Raw genomic sequence first — 16,698 nt, 5'->3', positions numbered from 1 at the left:
AAAAAAAAAAAAAAAAAAAAAAAAAAAAAAAAGCATAACTGCATGATTGGCTGATAAAATCAAAGTGGAATAGCTGGCAGCCTTCTTACTGCCCTCCCTGTGTTTTTCTATCATTAACATGCTAGCTTTGTCACCTCCAATCAGGGAAAGATAAATCCTTCCTTTTGCAAGGAGCAGAAACAGTACACACAATAATTTTTTTTACTTGTCAGTTCTCTATATCCTTGGTTGTTGTATACGCCGTAATTCTTAGTAGTTTTATCTAAGGCCTTTCAAATAAGGAAGTGAATGGCTTAGGAGATGGGTAGAGGTTTGCCAAGGCACTAAATTGACTGACATATGTCATGTGCAGGTCTGGTACCACCACCCTCAGTGGCTGCTGAGCAACCTCATCAGCTTTCTGGTGCACAGGGGCCAGCACTGTAACATCCCTCACAATGACAGGCTTGTTGTTACCATAACACGAAGCCTGTAGACTAAATTTTTCTCACCTATTTCTAGAAGTACTCTGCAGAATAGGACAGAAATGGAACAGAGGATCACTGCAAGCCTATACTGTTTTTCTGTGGACCAAAAAAATAACGTGCAGCAGCTTTGCCAGTCCTAAGCATCTGGAAGTTATGAATCAGGTGGCCTCAAACTAGAGAGAAGTGGGAGGAGGATGTATAATGCTATATATTAGTGCTCTTTTTGTTCAGTAACTAGTGCTTGAGCCATTATAACGTACTTGTTACATTTCCGAGCTTTCCTCTACAACCTGAAATGGCTTTAACAGAGTTGGCATAGGAGGTTGGAGGCCATGAAATGAGGTTCTGTAGCAGCCCTTGGAGTCTGATTGCAGGGGCATGCTTCATGTGTGTATTCATGTATGTATGCATGTGCGTGGTTACCAAGGGTTTATTTATTTTTTGATGTTATTAGTCTGATACAGACAGCGATGGGGGTAGCTGTTTCAGCATTTTCAGAAAGCACATCCTTTGTGGTTGCTGAAGCTTGTGCAACTCTAAATCAGGTGCTTGTGTTCTGCCCTGTCATATGCTATTTAGGTCTAGTGCTTTTCTGCTGCATCAAAGTGAAGCAAAATGATTTTCATCCCTGCAGTTAGTAGCTGGCTGCAGTTGGATTAATTGAAATGACTTTTGGGGAGAGTCGTGGAGGAGAAAAAGACTCCCCAGGAGATAAGAAAGGAAACATGATTTATGCTGATTTGTAATCCTTACAAAGAAAAGGAATAAACACAATAAGTGTTAGCAATATACTAGTCTCTTCCATCTTGTGGGTGGCTTTTTTCTTGTTTTAAGTGTATCATGACCTTAATATCTGCATCCAGGAGCAAGCTGTTGCCCCTGGCTTTCACCAAAATCTGATTTTCTTTTGACAAATCCCAGAATCTTCCCACTGATTTCTGCAATATGTCAAAGGAGCTCAGCAGTTTGTTGTCCTCTCAAGACTTCACTCTGTTCATTTTGGCCTCAAGAGTTCACAGTTGTCTTCAAGTGCAGGTTCAGCCTCCAAGAAAAAAAAAAAAAAAAAAAATAATAATAATAATAAAAAAGTCTATAAAAGGTCTTGTTGAGATGGCTGATGGTAGCCCAAGGGAACTGTTGCCCTTGGGCATGTCCGACAACGGTTGTTGAGATAATATTGATGACCTAAGTGAGCTTGGCAAATCAAAGGTGTAAAACCTGATCCTGTGACTGTGTAGCGATAAACAAAAGGCTCGTGGTTTCCAACGTATAGACATCTGCCTGCTCACTCCTAACCCATCCCCACAAAAAAGCTTCTCAGCCTTTTGAAAAGGGCAAACAGTGCCTTGTTTAAAAAAGTGTCAAGTCATGCTTTTATTTTGATTGCAGTGTTTATTTCATCTCTAAATTGCTAGTGAGTTTCTATAGGAAAACCCTTTTGTTTGATAGTCTGTAATTAGTATTTAAGATGACAGCCCTCTGTGGTCAGATAGGAGAGAGTTGGCTGTGATGTTCTGCAGCAGTAATTGCTGTTACAGTTAGGTATGAGCCAGGAATAAGGTAAACCAAGAGCTGGGCAGGCTCATTTCTGTCATAGTCAATATTTATTCCTAGTTTTCTGTAACAGGAATTGGACACCACTTACCTAATGTACAAAGAATTTAAGGGGCTCCTTTTGTTGCGATATATTAGTCAATGCTATTTAGAGCTAGACAAGAAAAGTCAGCCCAAAATGAGAGAGAGCGTGTCCCAAAAAGGAGCAAGTGATCAGACGGGAGAACAGGCATGATCATGAGGTAGAGTCATGAAGAGAGCTTCTCCACTAAGGAATTGTGTAAAAGTTGAGGGAAGTTTTTACTTAACAAATACTTTTGGACACCAGAAGTTCCCTGACTAAGAGGACCCCTTGCTGTCTGAGTACTGTCTGGCAACCTCAGTGAATGGGCCCGAAGTCCATGCTTATTGAAAATGACTGTACGTTTCTTTTGGAGAATAAAGTTACACCTCTGCACTGTGATGTGACCCATCTGCAAACTAAATCCAAAGAAATAAGGAGCTGCAGCTGTAGGGCTGGATTCAGGGTTACCTGTCAGTGCAGCTAAAGAAAAGCAGAAATGGACAGTCTGGAAGTTACCTGTAACAGGGTGGTGACTGGGCTGGTTAGACAAAACTCTGAATGAAAGAAGAAGACGGTGAAAATAAATAAGAGATAAAAACAGAGTGTTACAAGAGGATGTGCAGATGTATATACAAAGCTGAGAGAAAGCAAATATGGAGGGACTGACAATGGAAAGGAAAAGACAGCAGAGAAAAATAAGAAGTTAACTGTATATGAAATATTGTGTGTACATATAGACAAGTGCATACATGCACATACAAGATAAAACCCACCATGTTTTTTTTAAAACCCACCAAGTGTTTCTTTATAATAAGAAAAACGTGTCTGTCACTCAGTAACTGAAAAAAAAAAAAAAAAAAAAAAAAAAAAAAGAGAGAGAACTATGGATTTATGTTACAAAACAATCACAGAATCATTTAGGTTGGAAGAGACCTCCAAGATCACCGAGTCCAACCTCTGACCTTATAGTAACAAATCTTTCCACTAAACCATATCCCTAAGCTCTACATCTAAACGTCTTTTAAAGACCTCCAGGGATGGTGACTCAACCACTTCCCTGGGCAGCCCGTTCCAATGTCTAACAACCCTTTCGGTAAAGAAGTTCTTCCTAACATCCAACCTAAAACTCCCCTGGCACAACTTAAGCCCATTCCCCCTCGTCCTGTCACCAGGCACGTGGGAGAACAGACCAACCCCCACCTCGCTACAGCCTCCCTTGAGGTACCTGTAGAGAGCGATAAGGTCACCCCTGAGCCTCCTTTTCTCCAGGCTGAACAAGCCCAGCTCCCTCAGCCGCTCCTCGTAAGACTTGTTCTCCAGGCCCCTCACCAGCTTCGTAGCCCTTCTCTGGACTCACTCGAGCACCTCCATGTCCTTCTTGTAGCGAGGGGCCCAAAACTGAACACAGTACTCGAGGTGCGGCCTCACCAGAGCCGAGTACAGGGGGACAATCACTTCCCTGGCCCTGCTGGCCACGCTGTTTCTTATGCAAGCCAGGATGCTGCTGGCCTTCTTGGCCGCCTGAGCACACTGCTGGCTCATATTCAGCCGACTGTCAACCAATACTCCCAGGTCCTTCTCTGCCAGGCAGCTTTCTAATCCCTCATTTCCCAGCCTGTAGCGCTGCTTGGGGTTGTTGTGCCTCAGGTGCAGGAAACAAGCTGCAGGAGGGTGAGGGTGGTTTTCCACCTAACTCGAACCCCCTGAACCACATCCTACAAGTAATTTATAAAAATTTATTCATTGTTTTCTTACTCCTGAGCCACATGAGTTCCATTGCATGCCCTTCCCACTGACTGTTCCCACTGGCTGTGGTCAGCCAGCTAGTGGCCCCGTGGAAACCCATGTGTGCTGCATGCATCTGGTCCAAGGCCTTTGAGGTCAGCAGCAGTACTTGGGCTTCCTTCTCTAAGTATTTGTGCCGATCTCAAGGTAGGTCTACACCTAAATACACAAACTACCAGCAACTGCCTCAGGGCACGAGGATCTCTGCTATTACTGGGTAAACATAAAGCATGAAAGAATCCAATTTGGAGGCTGCAGTACTGTAGATCACTGGCAGCTTTTACCAGATTAAGACTCAATTCAAACATAAAGCTAGCAGTTCTGTCCCTAGACCATCTTCGTAGTATTTCTAGCCTACTGATAGCATGCAGATTAGAATACAAGGTGTGCAAGAACAGCAGCAGTGTTAATGTGACTATATGCAAGTCTGAGGATCACGATGAGGAAAGCAAGTATTAGAGTACAAGGGATAAAAAGGAAACCTGTTGCCCTAATTCTCATTTTAATGTACAATTATCTTTCTCAGCAATCTTTTTTACTTTGTTGATGGCAGTTCTGGCACTCATCTGTGCCAAAAGGTTTCCCCTGGCTGGCTGGAGCTGCTCAGTACTTCAAAGAGGCAGGGAGGAGGCAGGACTAAACGGATGGCAGCACAAGTTATGATAGCACCCGCAGAGTCAGCAAACTCCCTGCTGTGTGGGACATCAAGGGAGTTATCTTGCCCAGAATAACGGTAAAATGCTCCATCCCTGAGTCCACTGATTAGAGTAGGAAAGATAGACCGATTAGAGTACAAAAGAGTACTGCATCTTGGGGATGAACCACCTGTTAATCAGTCCCTTCTTTTATTGTTTGTACAAATACATACTATAACACCTAACGTTTGAAAGAAGTATTTGCCCGAATGACTCCTCTGTTTCATGATGTTTTAAGGATATTTGCCCCTTCCTCTTTCTAACAGTTGATCTCAGAAATATTATATTTCTCTAAGGGAAAAGGAAACACAACCTTCATGGCTGATGGCAAAACTTTGTCTGTAACAGCTGCTGAAGGGGGAGTGTGGATGAGATTAAGTACACAAAGGGATTGCAGAGGAAGATTACTTTAAAAAGTCACTTGGGGTCTAAGTAAAAATAACTACTGCAAACATTAAATATTTTCCTCAGCACTGCTGTTGCTCTGGTAGCTGGGGGAATATCACAAATATGCTGCTTAAAAATCTTTTTGTAGTAATAGAAACTGCATGGAGCAGCAAATAAAATCTCAATGCATTTACTTATCCAAAAAATGTCTCTGGATCTATAAACTAGATCTGTGGAGGTGATGAGCTTGTGCTTAGCATGTGCAGCTGAATCTGCACTCTGGATTCACCATGAGAGTTTTTTGTTTACTAACACCCATCTCTCTCTCTGCAAGCATGTTTTGGTGTGAGACAGATGCTTATTCCAATTTACTTTTCAACAGACAGCAGAACATAGTTTCCAATGGTTGCTCATATAAGGTGTAATACCTCATTATAAATGAATGTTCACCTTTAGTGCACTTCACAGGGAGTTTACCTAGGTGTGGGTTATGCATAACTTTCTTCAGTTCCTTGCAGGGCCATGAGATGGATATTTGACTTGTACCCATTGGTTATTTTGAGTTTCAGATCTTAAAGGAGTCTTTCTACTCATGTACTCTTTAAAGAAATTGAACGGGTGGGTAAATCATAAGAAATCTGCAAATTCAGCCTGTTCTCTCTTCAGTTAAGTATCTGAAATGCTTATCATGTGGAGTGCAATGGTATTGTAACACTGCTGCAAACACCTCCCAGGCACTATAGGAATTCAGTTGTCTCAGTAAGAGCTTCCCTTGGGTTTCTTATGAGCCCAGATTTCCTGCTAATTCCATGAGGCAACAGGAAAAGGGTTATAAAACAAGAGGTTTAAGAGAGTAGTCTTGTGATCCTGTGTTTTTTGTGCTTCCACATTGTATGTCCTCATCTGTTGATTAATAGTTATATTATTTTGTAAACTCCAAGGTGAGGAAGATCTTCCTGCTCTGTATTTGGATAGTACTTATCACAATGGGATCTCCATCCTTCATAATGGAAAGGGATTTTTATGTTTTGGGATGCCCATATCAAGCATTGCAAAAATATTAAGGATTACAAGCATGGGGTTCTTCTTGTTGAAGACACTTTTTCTTCTGTGTTTTCCTCTTCCATATTTCTTAATAGGGGTGGTGATTCCTAGTTCCAGAGGACTAAGCTGAGGCCTTCAAAAACAAAAACAAAACAACAACAAGAAACACAACAGCTATGTCCAAATAAATTCTTGAAACTATGGGCTGGGGAGTTATCTGTTGGAGTTATCTTTTTTTTTTTTTTTTTTTTTTTTTTTTCCTTCTACTTTGGGCCATCTTGTTTAATATCTTGTTACTGCTACTGCTCTGATAATTTGAGCTCAATGACAGTGGTTTTACCACCTAGGTGTCTCCACAATGCAGTTATCCAAGGCAGAGTGCAAATATAGCTTATAGCAGCCATGAAGTCCCTTAGGTTTAGAGCTCCTGTGAGCTGCCTCAAAATCCCCAAACCCATTTAATTTCTTCTTAGGAAAAAAAAAAATAAAATACAGCTGACAGCATCCACCTCGTGCCTTGCAGCTGAGCTCTTCAAAGCTTCTTAAGGGATTTGAAGCACCTCTTCCATTGAAATAAAAGACAGCTGATTTTCCTAGTGTCTCAGGGAATTTTAGTTATGTAAGAAGCACTATAAAAGAACAACCCCTGAGCAATTTTAAATCCCAGGATTCCTCACTGGAAGTGGAAGGAACTTATATAATTTTGATGGACAGTGAAGTCACCAAAATATGCAACTTTGGGGGATCTGAATTTAGTGCAATTCAGCTGACAGAGGAAGTTTCAGAAATACTGTAATATGCCTCAGTTGCTTACAGAATTAAACCTGTATTCAAGAAGCTTAGGCATTCTGGTTTAGAGGTTCTTAAGGATTTGATTACTGTATTTTCATAGTTTTTTTTTTTTTTTTTTTTTTTTTTTTTTGTATTGACATGGCATTTTTTTCAAAGTTCTTTCAAATAGACCAGCATTCTAAAAAGTGTTTTTTTTTGAAACATTTCCTGAAGGCCTTTTCTGGATATTACTTGAAAACAAAAGAGCCTGAAGGAAAACAGATGCTCTGAGGATCAAGATTTTCCATTATAGTAATGATCAGCCCATACTGTAAATCTAGAAATCAAAGAAAACAAAATTCTTGCATGGATGGCCCTTCATACTAGCCTATTTAATGGGAACCAAGTCTGAAATACTGCTGTTAGCAGCAATGTATTAACTAATACATTTTGTACCTAAATTTCCCAGATGAGATGAGGCTCTCTTTTGCTGCTTACCTGTGCATTTGGCTTGTAAGTGAAAACCTCTGTAGCAAAGGGGTGACCATGTGAAGCACAGATGGAAATCTGCTTGCTGGGGTAGGATGGAGGCAAACAGGGCTCCTGAGGCTTGTGTAGAGTTGTGCAGGAAGCCTCGAGCTGACATCTGATCCCCACTATTCCCCAAGCAGAGCCATAGCCACTTAAGCACACCCACTCTGTCCATGTACTCTGCAAATCAAAGAAGCATATTTGAAAGGTCGACACGGCTAACCAGGCTGCAGTCTTATGTTCTGCTTGTGGCTTCTCAACTAAGACCAGCAACAAGGCCTCTCTAATGAATATTATTTTGCAAGGCAGATGGCTGTCCAGTTTATTCAGAGCTGTGGTGAGATCTAAACTCATTTCACATAGATGAAAGGAAAAAGACTTGCTTGATAAAACAAATCTTGCTTAATTGCAGTGGTTAGTCTCCTGCCTGGTTTTATGGGTTCCTGCAGGTGGTTTTAATCTCCTGATTTATGCTGGGAACAAAGAAAGAAAGGAGTGAAGTTAAATCATGGCAGGAAGAAGTTGAAATTTTTTTGGCAAAACCCAGAAAGGTTAGGGACGTACTGTAAGGCGCAGCCCAGAAACAGGCCCTGGGTCTCAGGAGGTAGGGTAAAATCGTTTCTTACAATGTGACATTTAGAGTCAGTAACGTCAAAGGTTTCTCCTAGTCTGGACAGCTAAGGGAGGAGTAGCAGATCTGCAAGAAACGTTGAAGTTCCAGATAGGACTGACCAAAAGGGGTCAGTATTTGTTAAGTTGAAACACCAGTTTGGCAAATACAAATAGATGGGGATTTACCTGTGGAAGTACAGTGGGTTTAGCACCAGCATTCACTCACCCCGCGTGGTGTGGCCTGTGCTCAGCATGCGAGACCTGAGGCCTACCTCACAGATGAGCTGGTCCCCCCACTTAGACTGAACCTGCACCTGTCTTTAATAGTTATGTCTCGAATACTTCCTAAAGAAGGGTCTTCAGCACAGCAGCTTGGACACCAGATGTGAGCTGAAGAGACTTCAGCGGTCACGGATATGAAACCGGCCTGCACTCAGATCAAAGTACAGCACGCTGGGAATAGCATGGCATTTATGAGGAGCATAATGCAGAAGATGCAGAGCTAAGTATTACCCTCTGAAAAGAGACAGTCTAACAGGACCAGAAAGTTTAGTGACTGGAAAACTATTCCAAGTATTGTGGAACCTATAGGAATTTACTATTGATTTAGCTTTTTATTCTCAAGGGGAGCCTTGTCTACCCCAGCTGCTCTGCAAACTTTCTGTTGGAGTGCAGTCTGCAAGTACTGCTCACCCAATGTAAGAATCGGCTACTGCTGCCGAGGGTACAGTCCTGCTCCCCCCTTTCCTGATTTACTAGTGAGCTAAGGTGGTAGTGTTAATCTGTGGGGGATTTAGCTTCCTGGATGGCTCACTGCAAGATCAGATCAATAGGCTGTGCCCTGGCTGTACCAGGGAAGTGCGGAAGCATGAAGCAAGGACTCTTCCTTATTTCTCTGAAGTGATACAGGCGATGCTCTCTAGGATTAGCAAACATCAACAAAATCACAGAGCACATGAAGAAATGTGTGCAGTACTCAGCAGTCTGTCCTGTCTAGGCCCTGCTGCAGGTGGTAGAACCCTCCCATGGCTATAAACACTTATGCAAGATTAAAATTTAAATTTAAATAGGGAATTATAATTTGAGCTCATGCATTTGTAAGTCACATCTTCAGCTCTGGCTGTTGCTGATTCAATTGCCTTTCAGTTACTGTCTTTATCAGCTGTATAGTATTATGTCTAAACACTGCTGAGGTGTCTTGTAATTTGAGGACAGTGATATGGAATGGCAAGATTTTCATCTGCAGCTCTGATCAGCCTGTATCAATTAGAAGTGTCATTTATAACTTTGACACATTAGGAAGGTAAGGTGCTAAATGAAAATCTTTGTGTACAACTAAAAGCTTCAATTGGAAACAGTATTTTCTTGGAAATTGCAAACTTACACAAATGCATTCAGTGTGAGATTGTGTCAGTAAATATTTTTACTTGGTCTGGATGACACTTATGGAATGATATGTAGGTGAGCCGCTGGAGACTTTTCCAGTAAGATCTTTAAGATTCAGCTTGCTCAGCGTGCCAAGTGAAATGTTTTAATTTTCACTTTGAGGGAATTAAAGAGAGAAATATGTTACCCAGTTATTTTGAGACAAATTTGAGGAAGAGATTTCCTGTGCTGTGAGTTAATAACCTTAGAAGTTGAAGCAAGAAGCCCTGTTCTGGCTACCATGTGTTCATAAAGCTTCATAGTCTCGTTCAGATAGAGTCTTCTGTGTAGAATGGGATTGAAGCTGACCTCTGATATTCTGTTCTGTTCCTAATGATGGTCTTTCATCTTTCCATTGCAAGGTCTGCTTTCGTCAAAAGATCAAAAATTGTGCTTAACTTTTCATCAAACCCCTAATGAATGAGCTGCCCTTGAAGTTTTGTGCATATGTAGGTGGCTTGCTTAGCAGGGTATGTGTTTAGATCCAGAGGAAAGGGAGGGTGATTTTTGTTACTGGTCAGCAGACCTGGCACCTTGCTTTACTTTATCCTACTGCCATGGAGAGCACATAGGCACAGTGACAGAGGACATTTACTGACACCCACAGAAAACGCCATAATTAGATAGAAAAAAGTTGGGATGGGACATTTTGACTCCACTTGGGTGAAAGTCCAAAGTGACAACTTCTGTTTGTGTTGGTGGATACTTCCAGGCTGTAGAGGTGTGCAAAACCACCTTTCTGTGAGCATAAGCAGCCATGGCAGATGGGGGAATTTTGCAGTATGAGTGGGTGGGGAAGCATGCACTGAGGGAACCTGGAGTACTTCAGCTGTTTGTCACCTCCATTTATTGTCGCTGTGCCTGCTTCCCTTAAGTAAACATCCTTAATGTATATATACTGCATAGATTAGGTGGGTAAATACCGGAGACTGTCAAGCAGTTTGGCCTTCAGGTCCCCTGTCTCAAGGTTTATTGAGGTACTATAACTTAAAATTTTTTATATACAAAGTTGGCACTATTGATTTTAAAAAATTAATATTTAATCACAGGCATACAACAAGGTCAATGGATTTTTGTTAAGGAATTAAATAGAATTTTCATCGCTAGCACTCAAACACTAAGTAAATAAAAAAATAAGTGAAAACATTTGTAGCATATGGGTACAGACTGCATTTAAAAATGCATGGGGTTCAGTACTGTCTGACTTAATTTTGATTCATCCATTGACCTTGTTATATAAAACTCAATGCCCTTTTTAGAGGGAGAGTTGCAAATTGTGCTTCTGCATATTTATTTAGGAAGTTCAATCTTCTGGGTGTTCATACCCTAATTCCAGTGCTAAGTGCAATCACAACATTGATTTTTCTCACTAAGCATAACCTACTTTACACTGGGATTTTTTTTTTAATGGGCTTTATATAATGGCATATGTGAAAACCACTCAACTTAATGCCCCATATTGTAGTTAATTAACAAAATGGCATTGTAGCCATGGTCTTTCGTCCTCTGGCAGTGTATTTTACTGCTAACCTTGACCACACAATTGACCATCCTAATTACCAGGAGACCAGGTATTGACCGTGTCAAGCTACATGATGGAAAGGGAAATTTACAGCTGCTGAGGAAGTTGTAATTCTGTTGAAAATCCAAACATGAAGAACTTCATTTTGACTGATATTATACCATTTCAAAGTCCATCTCAAAGAGCAACTGAACAAAGTATTTAAATGATCAGGTTTTACTTCTCCCCAGTAGCTAAATAACAGTATCCTAAAATATGTCCAAATGTCTCCTAAAATACATGCTACTATAAGGATGCAGATGGATTTGTATGGATTTCAAGATTGGTGGTAGTATTTTCTTATTAATTGTTTATTTATTTATTGTTCATTTATTTGAACTGCGTGCTGGAAAACTTAATGGGGCTTAAGGCTTTAATGTACCTTCAGGAGCAGATTTAATTCTCCCCTTACTTTTTCTTGGTTTTGTTTCTGGGTAATTCAACCGAAGGCATTAGAGGTACATCAAGTTGTGCTAGTTTTACTAGAAGAAGACTGTAATTTGTGAAGCTCCATTGTTTTTCTTGTTGTAAATGAGAGAATTAAGCATTTTACTTTTATACAAAGAAAAAAAATGTTTTCTTTTTCAAGGTCTTAAATTAATTGTTTTTGTCTCAGCGTTAAAAAAAAATCTTCAGGAAAACAATTATACTTGCTCAAATTATTCATGGCTACATTTTTAAAGTGTTTTAATGTCTAAAAATATGCATATGCATCTTTTCACATCAGTCCTCTGGGCTGGTGGAATTTTGTGCCTCTGTCTTTTTGAAGAGAAAGATTGTATAAGTACCTGTACTGCTTATTCTTGATGTTTTATAATAGAACTGGAGGTCAGAAGTTAAATGTTCTGCACCTAAATAGCATATTTGCTGGGAGTTCTTCATACAAATGCTCCTTAATTAAGCAAATACTCATTAATTAACTCTCTGTGCATTTATTGCTGATGATACAGCATCACTGGATAAACACCATTACCTTTTACTGGGCATAACAAGTAACAGTGGCAGAAATTTGCATCCTGTAAGAATATGACTGAATTAAAAAGCCTTGTATTAGCCAATAGCTGCATTCTCTCCAGGCTGGAGATTCCAAATAGAAACAGAAATCTCCTTGGGAATCTGTCACAGAGAAGGCAGAAGAGCAACCTGTCCACTAATAGCTAGACGAATACTATATATGTAGATGGATTATTTAAAATTCTCAAGTGAAATATTCATCTATGCAATGATCAAGCACAAGCTTGTCTTGATACAGATGAACAGAACCTTATGAAGTCTTCTCTGCTGGGACAAACTGATCTTTGAAATAAATCGTTACCAGAATAAAGAAATAAAAGTCGACTGCAGATTGTCCTACAAGTTTAGTCTTTGTCATAACTCCAGTCTACTGTTGGCAGAACATATAAAGGCACACAGGAATTTGACTCTGTCCAAAAAAAAAAAAAAAAAAAAAAAAGTAATAGGTGGCCTTAGATCTACTTAGCTTAACTTTGATACATCGAGATTTCTATGCCTGAGCTATATTAGGAAGATCACAGTCCTGAATGACTCTTATAAACTTTTTACAACTGCTGTTTCCAACAGGGCAAAGGTGAAGAAAGGTGTGAATATTCTCAGTGCAAAGACAAGTGATCCCCAGCAATGGGACGTGAAACAAGAAGTGGGGAATGGTGGAAAGCATTCGACCGCAACAGTTATTTGTCAGAGGATAGCACCAAGTTCAAGGAACAGGTATGAAACCTCATCTTCTCAGCACATTAAGCTCATTTATTGGTTGAAAGACTTAGGGCTCACATTGCCACTACTCATAGCTATTAAAACTGTAGCCTGGAAATCTGGAGACACTTATCTTTACTATGGTACCATCTGCTGATCTATAACAGGACATCTCAGTTTCCAGGTAATGAAATTAATCAGTTTAAATGAGAGAAAAAAAATAAATAGGCCTGAGGCTGGGAGAGAGGATCATTTTGGCATGGATATAAATATCCTTAATTTTAAAGGTTTTTACTGAACATAATTTTTTGGCTAGATAGTTTTGACCTTATTTCTCTGAACATATCACAGCCTTCATGGTTGGCTCATCAAGCAAGTAATGAATTCTTCCAGGATGAGCCACTGTAACATTCAAGCATTGTTACAGGATAATTTAAAGCTTTCAGTATTTAGTGTCTTGTGTGTAATATGACAGAATCCCCTTTTGCAAATCATTTCTTCTTCCAGAACTAGAGTTTCCTTTGCTAGGCCATGCACTGGTAATTTTAAGAGGCAGCCACACACTCCATGAAGCACTGGTATGAACTGGCCTGCCAGTGCCTGCTTTCCTGTTTGATCTGTTTGTACTGAGACTTGGTCTAGCTGTTCCACAGCCATAAAAGCAGTGCTTTTTCAGGAACTCTGATTGTCTTCCATATCATGCAGTGAATTCATACACTGCTGGTTTCAGTGAAAATCATTTGGCTCATGCTGGGCGTCATCTTTTGTAGTCTAACCACACTGTTGTTCATTAGTCCACACAGAGCATTTCCATTGTATAGATCTGAGCAATGTTTCCCAAGCTCTATGCTTATTATTAGCCTCTAACCTGGGCTCACTGAAGAGTATCAGAAAACCTTCAGTGGATTCTGGGCTGGCTTTTGCTTTCCCATGCAGTGGATCTGTACCATCTTCAGGCACAGAAAACCTGAGCAGGTTTTAACACTTATATTCTGTGCCCAGTCTGAGAGCCTGGGAAAATTAGACGTCTATAAAGTGAGTATATTTCTCTTGTCATGAGCAGCTCATTCATTCATTTACACTTAGTATCATTGCAGCTAGTGAGATTTTTAGTGGAGATTAGTGGGGGTGAGGGCTGGGGTAGTGTGGAGTGAGGAAAGGAAAAATAACTCATTTAAGCCTGCCAGAGAAGTAAGGGGGAGGAAAAAAAAAAAAAAAAAAAGTTTGAAAGGGAAAATATGGCTATGGAACAGCATGTGATTCTGAACGTATTTACAACTGCAGAACTATAATACTCAGGTTATCAAATCCCAAATTAAATCTTCTTAATCCAATTTGCATAAAGTCTAATTAGCCTATAAAAATATTTTTAGTGCTGATTATGCAAATAAAAGTCAATGTTTTAATTAACGCCTCTCTCTATTTGTGTATGTAAATAGTCCCTGTCTTCTGAAAGCATGACAAGCCTAAGTTTGAATGAAATGTTAATATACGAGATTGAGCTTGATGGAGAAACTTAGGGGTGTGTGTATTGAGTTCCCAATGGGAAAGCACATGATGTAGCGGACATTACAATTACTGAGCGTCACTTGGAGCCCTCTGTGCAGATTACAAATATTCTATTAAATTGATTTAATTTGGTCAAGAATTGCAAGCCCCTAATGGGATCTTTCTGTGCTGCCGCCAGTGTTTTCAGAGTGGTTTAGCAGTGTAGTGCATCTGGGCAACGTGCAGTTCTGTAGCAAGGTCAACGTACAAGTGAGCTACCACTCTGGAGCTCCAGCATCAACACAGACTAATTTTCTCCTGCAGCAAACTCAGTGATTTCATAGATACATTGGTTAATTTAAACACGGAGTGTTATTTTCCATGGCCTTCACCAAAGAGCTTCTGAAAAGTAAATAAACATTTATACTTCTTGAGTGCTTTGTGAACATTCACACAGCCTGTCGTGAGGATGGTAGTATGTTCCTTTTCTTTGCGTGACCAGCTATTTCTATCACAGCTCAGAGAATGAGCTAGCAGGAAAGGGAAATGAAAGGTCTTCTGCAGTTGTGCTTCATTCCTCTGTACTGCAACCAGCAGGAATAATTTGGCTATCCCTTTGTGTTGTCACATGTACCCAGTTGATTGTGAATATTGTGAAGTTGATTGTGTGAATATTGTTGAAGTTGATTGTGAAGTCAGAATATTTCTTAAATTAATAGGAAATTCTCAGTGTATTGGTGAGCTGCCTCCTGCAAACTGTTTTGTGAAAACAAGATAAAACCTCATCCCAGAGCTCCTTCTGATCATAATGAAGAAGGTGATGTGTTAGGTAGCTAAGCACATGAACAGGAACTCCTGGCCTTTCTCTGCACACTCTTATTTACTTGGGAGTCTCCCTGACACACCATGGTGAACCATTGCAGTCCTTCCCCTTCACATCCCTGCAAACAAACCTCCATAAGACAACTCATTTTTCTTGCCATGTTTCTTTTCTTTTATATCATCTTTCTACTATTGTTAGTGTATGGCTGTAATTACTTCGTAAGTGTTTTGAAGCAAGCAGTTTGTATCCGGGTGCAACACCACTCAGCAGCTAACAGCTTTCACATTATATAAGTAATAAAAACCAAGGAACATGTTTTAGGTACCTCACATGAATAATTGTTTACACTTACATTTTGAGAATATGTGGGCCATGTTTTTTTCACTTTTTAAGTAGTATTTGTTCTATTTAAATTTGTGCCACTAAAGCAAAGAGCCATAGCTTCTTAACTTTGATTTATTCAGAAAAACTTTACCACTGCAGCAAGTAGCTGAAAACAGCTTGAAATCAGCAATGTTTTTGTGCCTCATAATGCAATTTGTGCTGAGATTCAAGTAACTATTGATGAGGATAGCAACAGTGTGTTGATTAGTGAAAACAAGGCTAGACTACTGCTTGGTCAGTTGTTTTCCCTTGTTGTTTCTCATGTCTGGAGGACAGCTGGTAGGTTTGAAATGTGTCCTCGGGAGAGATGAAGAGATATTTCTGGTTACTATCACAACCAGTTCCAAATCTTAGTCTTGCTTCTGTTTGGTTCCAGGCAAGTATAGTTGATTTATGATGTACCACAACTACCCTGAGAGCAGCTTCACTGAAAAGTCTCATATTTGCTGTGTAGCTTATTCTGGACTGTCACCACAGCATATAAAGGCTGCTCCAAGACAGAGCAAAGGTTATTTTTAACCTAAGTAATTTTCACAGACTTTTTTTTAATGGCATACCTCCACCAGCTGGTATGCTGCCAGATGTGGGGATGAAAACAATGGATTAAGGGTTTAGGAACGAGAAGGGTTAGGGGAATTTCTTAAGCTGCCTTCTCTGCCAAAGCAGGAGTATCCTGTATCTGCTATGTCAAGCACTAAGTAGCAGCAACAGGGGCTAATCTAGACCTAACTCCCCTTCCTGCTTCCTCAAACCTGGCAAGGGGCTCGTACAAGCTGGCTTCAGTCTGTTCTTGGGCTGATGTTTCTTCCTGTGGATGTTTTATTCTGTTTGCACAGGAACAGAGTCACACAGTGCTTTTGATTTCTGCCAACGCAGCAGTGCCTGTCTCCCTAACTAGGTAGAGAAACAGAGTGTGGGAGAATGGAGAGACATTTAGAAAAACTGACATAATGGAAAACTGCTGTGATGTAGCACTTTATCCTCTTGGCCTTGAACCTTTTGAGAGGCCCACGGGCTTACAGCACTCCAGCCATCTGTCTGATAACGAGGCAGACTCAGGAAGAGTGCCTCCAGATGTTATATTTATGTTTCAGACTGTGTCACAATCACTTCCTCTGCCACAAGCGCACAAGCATGCACATTTTTTTTTTTTATCATTTTTTTTTAACACTGGCTGGGTATGCATTCACATGGAAAGAGCTAATGATGTTACCAGGTTGTGTTTCATATCATCAGGGCACAGAGGAAAGCAACAAAGCCATTACAGTTCTGTGCAAGTCCTTCCTCTGTCTGGCAGCACCATGTGTTGCCAAGGGGTTTCAGCAGAGTGAAATTATCTTGTGCTGGGAAAAAAAAAAAAAAAAAAAAAAAAAAAAAAAAAAAAAAAAAAATTT

At 40.2% G+C, this 16,698-nt stretch overlaps 1 protein-coding gene across 9 annotated transcripts in view; it reads left to right on the top strand.

The window, feature by feature from the left end:
* The window catches only part of TMEM132C (transmembrane protein 132C), a 229,766-nt gene that overhangs the window by 113,704 nt on the left and 99,364 nt on the right, over window positions 1–16,698 (top strand). For 8 of the 9 annotated variants that reach the window (XM_035341115.1, XM_035341114.1, XM_035341118.1 and 5 more), the window contains one exon: window positions 12,478–12,624. The exons of the other annotated variant lie outside the window; for it this stretch is intronic. In XM_035341115.1, coding sequence (XP_035197006.1) covers window positions 12,478–12,624 — 147 coding nt within the window. The remainder of the gene's footprint in view (window positions 1–12,477; window positions 12,625–16,698) is intronic. 9 annotated transcript variants of the gene reach the window in all.

This window comes from Oxyura jamaicensis, chromosome 15, assembly GCF_011077185.1.
Source record: "Oxyura jamaicensis isolate SHBP4307 breed ruddy duck chromosome 15, BPBGC_Ojam_1.0, whole genome shotgun sequence".
Lineage (NCBI taxonomy): Eukaryota > Metazoa > Chordata > Aves > Anseriformes > Anatidae > Oxyura > Oxyura jamaicensis.
The sequence above is the reverse complement of the archived record's forward strand: the minus strand, read 5'-3'. Positions and strand labels throughout refer to the sequence as shown.